The 3,492-nt window shown below is 39.3% G+C and overlaps 1 protein-coding gene across 2 annotated transcripts in view; it reads left to right on the top strand.

Annotated features, from left to right (window-relative positions):
* Window positions 1-3,492, top strand: part of LOC109973557 (toll-like receptor 7) — an 11,145-nt gene that overhangs the window by 4,771 nt on the left and 2,882 nt on the right. The window contains exons 1-2 of one of the 2 annotated variants that reach the window (XM_020623240.1): window positions 495-1,835; window positions 2,251-2,482. In XM_020623240.1, the coding sequence (XP_020478896.1) occupies window positions 2,270-2,482 (213 nt within the window). In that variant the 5' untranslated portion in view covers window positions 495-1,835; window positions 2,251-2,269. Of the gene's footprint in view, window positions 1-494; window positions 2,483-3,492 lie in introns of those variants that run through there. The other variant, XM_020623239.1, reaches the window with a different exon arrangement.

Genomic DNA, 3,492 nt, shown 5'->3' with positions numbered 1-3,492 from the left:
AAGCTGGAGGAAGTCTGGGCATCTTTGCTTAGACTGCTGCCCCCGCGACCCGGTCCTGGATAAGCGGAGGAAAATGGATGGATGGATGGAATTGTTTCTGTCATAATGAACTTTTAAGTCCAGTCGTATGAATACTTTGAAAATTTAACTCTAACCAAGGAAACATAGTTTTGGTGAACAGTGCTGTCTGACCAAGGAACCTCATGGTCAGTGCTTTGGAGCCTTGCATGTGGTCTGTATAATTTAAGACGAGGCTATGTCTTCTCCCAGGCACCAGAGTAGTCTAATACCAAGAAACAGCAACACCCACAGTCTGATTCCCAGCCGGGACCTCTGTTGTATTTCTCCTTTCTCTCACCAAGTTGTGCTTGTGAAACCAGTCTGGTGTTCTGCTCTGTTCTGTGAGTTACCAGCAGCAAAATCCGCAGAAAAGTTTTTTCATAGCTGAATTAGCTCTGGAGTTTTGATCTAGAAGACGACGATAGGTCGGTGTTGTTTAACGTAACGGACAGAGTTTATTGTTTAAAAACAGCTTGACTCTATTGATGACAGCTCTGGAAGGGTTTACATTATTATTATTTCAGGTAATCTGACTGAGATTGACATCTCTTGCAAGAGACATTGCAGGACATCAGAGAAAAACAAAACAACATACACAATAAACATAGTAGTGTACCCCCTGTTCAGTGTACCCCCCTGTACACTGAACAGGGCCAGACAAAAGCACAGCACGCATACAGCATCAGAGAGAATCACAGACATCACGTCCACGCAAACTCTGTCATCCAGTCAAACCTACCTTCTACCTAAAACCAAGTCCAGATGATTTTTTTCTATGTTTTTTTTTTCAGGTCACAGACGTCACCAAATTAAATAAAGTTTAAAGTTGTCCAGTCGGATGAGAGATTAAATTTTTAAGTAATTTATTCCATTTATGAGGTGCACAGTAGTGGAAGTGGGTCAGTTCAGGGGCAAACTGAGGTCTGCTGTGGTTTTACACCGGATACGAGCCGTGATACATCGAGGCTAGTGACATTTATAAATCAAAATGAGTAGGTCTCTTGTAATGAAGCCCAATCAGTGCTGGAAAGTAACTAAAGTACATACTTGAGTAAAGTACATTTACCTAAGTACAGTTTTGAGGTATCTGTACTTGAGTATTTTCGTTTTCAGTCACTTCATACTTTGTCTTCATAACATTTGAGGCACATATTGTACTTTTTACTTTTCCCACTACATTTATTTGATAACTTTAGCTACTTTTCAGAACCAGATTAATACAAAAATACAGTATAATTATAAGATCTCATTGATCTATGGTGAAAAACTCACAAGCGATCAGCAGTACTTCAAAATAAATGCATATAAGACCGTTAGAACCAGCTACAACATTAAATATGTTCACAATAATGCAGCAGTAATAATAATATGATATAGTTGCTCCACATGCTGTTTAAACCTGACACTACTAGTCAACTTCCCAGACATTTATGAAACTGTTTTTATATTATTATAAGCCCATTCCTGATTATTAAGTGAGACACAGAGATCTGTAAGTCATGTGAAGAGTGCAGAGGGGAATTTTTTGTCTTCATCTTTAAGCAGGAGGGAAACTGTGCTGCACGAGGAGGCGATGCAAACCTGTAACCACATCAGTCTGACCCAACAACCATCTGCTGTTTTCGCTGTTCTAGTTCAACTACACCTTCCTTTGCAACAAACACACATACCTCAAAGAGCAAAGTATACAGACAGCCTGCAACTGGGGTTTCTCAGTTTTCAGCAAAACCGACCTGCAAGAAAGCTCGGCTTCAAACACCATCTTCTCCTGAGTGGTAAGTTTTGATTTTAAAGCATTTGCAATGGCAAACAAAGCAAGAGTAACACTGGACAGATGACGGCACACATCTGTCACACTTTTGAACAAAAAAAAATCTCTGTTAAAGCTATTCAAACTGCAATTTAAAATTCAAAAGAATACTACATGCAAAACAAACAATAAAATAAATAAAAATTGATTCAGAATCCATACTGGTACAAACACTGTGGCCTATGTGCCTGGATATAAAGAAATAAAGTAATTGATTTGATAAAATTAAAACTGTTTTTATTCATCGTTGCCTAATTTGCCTAATCCTCTTTCACATATGGTTTCTAAATCACAATACAATAAAGTAAAATGTATTATTTTCAGTGTATAAAACATGGCAATGTTTCAATAATGCACTGTTTAATTTCTCTCCATGCTAGTTTTCTGCTGTAGTCGACTATGCTGGCCTTAGCTCTGGCCTCATTGAGTCTCTTGGTGTGGGCAACTGACCTCTGCCCCCCAACGTGCCAATGTCTCCACAACCTGGCCTCCATTGAATGTCAGGTAAAAGGATTAGACCAGATCCCTGAGCTGCCAGAGGGTGCAGAGGAGCTGTACGTCTCATATAACCAGATACAGGAAATACCCAGGAGTGGGCTAGAGAAGCTGCAGGTACTTTGTGTGTGATGCTTTTCAAAGTAATGCAACACTGTGGTCTGTTAGGTAGACACAACTCTACAGAAGAAAAGCCTGGGGTTACATTCTCCACATGCGCAGGTGTCTGTCTACCTGCAGCAGTAATAAACTAGCCTTTCTTTACAGGAACTTAGCATGTTTGACATATTAACTAGACACTGTGTGCATTTTATCTGACTAAAACTTTACAAAGCATGTCTTAACAAAACGTTTAGTGAGACGGATTATATAGTGTTTCACTTCTCATATAGTGAACAGAAGCCAGTGGCTGCCTGGAAAATAGGACCTTAGTCATTAGATGGACAGAAACAACTCCAAATGAATGCTAACATTTCCCTGTGCTGGATGTGTAAACTGACAATTGTTTGCCAACACATTAGCCACAACTGCACATGTATGTGAAGGTGTGTTAGCTTGTTTTAGAGGTCTTCCCCTCCAGTGATCCAAAAACAATCAACAGCTTTAAAGAGAGTGTTTAACATTTTGGGAAATACACAAATTTGCCATCTTGTGGCGAGTTAGATTAAAAGATTGGTACCACTCTCATGATGTCCATTAGCAAAATATAAAGGTCCTGCCAGCAGCCTGTTAACTTAGCTTAGCATAAAGCATGGAAACAGCTAGCCTGGCTCTAACAGGGCCTGTAGGGCTCCTTAGTTAACATGCTCTCTTTTATTTAATCTGTCCTGTTAGGTAATTTCTTAGTTAGATAGATATTGATTAGAGATCTGTTGTATTAGAAGATGTTAGTGTAGCCAGGATGTCTTCCTCAGGCTGTTAAATGCAAGGTTAGTTAAAGCAGAGAAAGGCTGCAGTCAGGGACAAATGTTATTATGACGGTAAAAGTAACCATAATATTTTTCTTAATGTGAATTGTTGTGTTACAGTGTTTTTAGATACACACCACATAATCAACATTCACACACATTATTTTCTTCATGTTTTGTCTACTGCTCTGCTCAGCTGCCAAGCTGGCATATCAGGTG

The sequence above is a fragment of the Monopterus albus genome, unplaced genomic scaffold (assembly GCF_001952655.1).
Source record: "Monopterus albus unplaced genomic scaffold, M_albus_1.0 scaffold294.1, whole genome shotgun sequence".
Lineage (NCBI taxonomy): Eukaryota > Metazoa > Chordata > Actinopteri > Synbranchiformes > Synbranchidae > Monopterus > Monopterus albus.
This window is presented reverse-complemented; position numbering and strand designations above follow the sequence as displayed.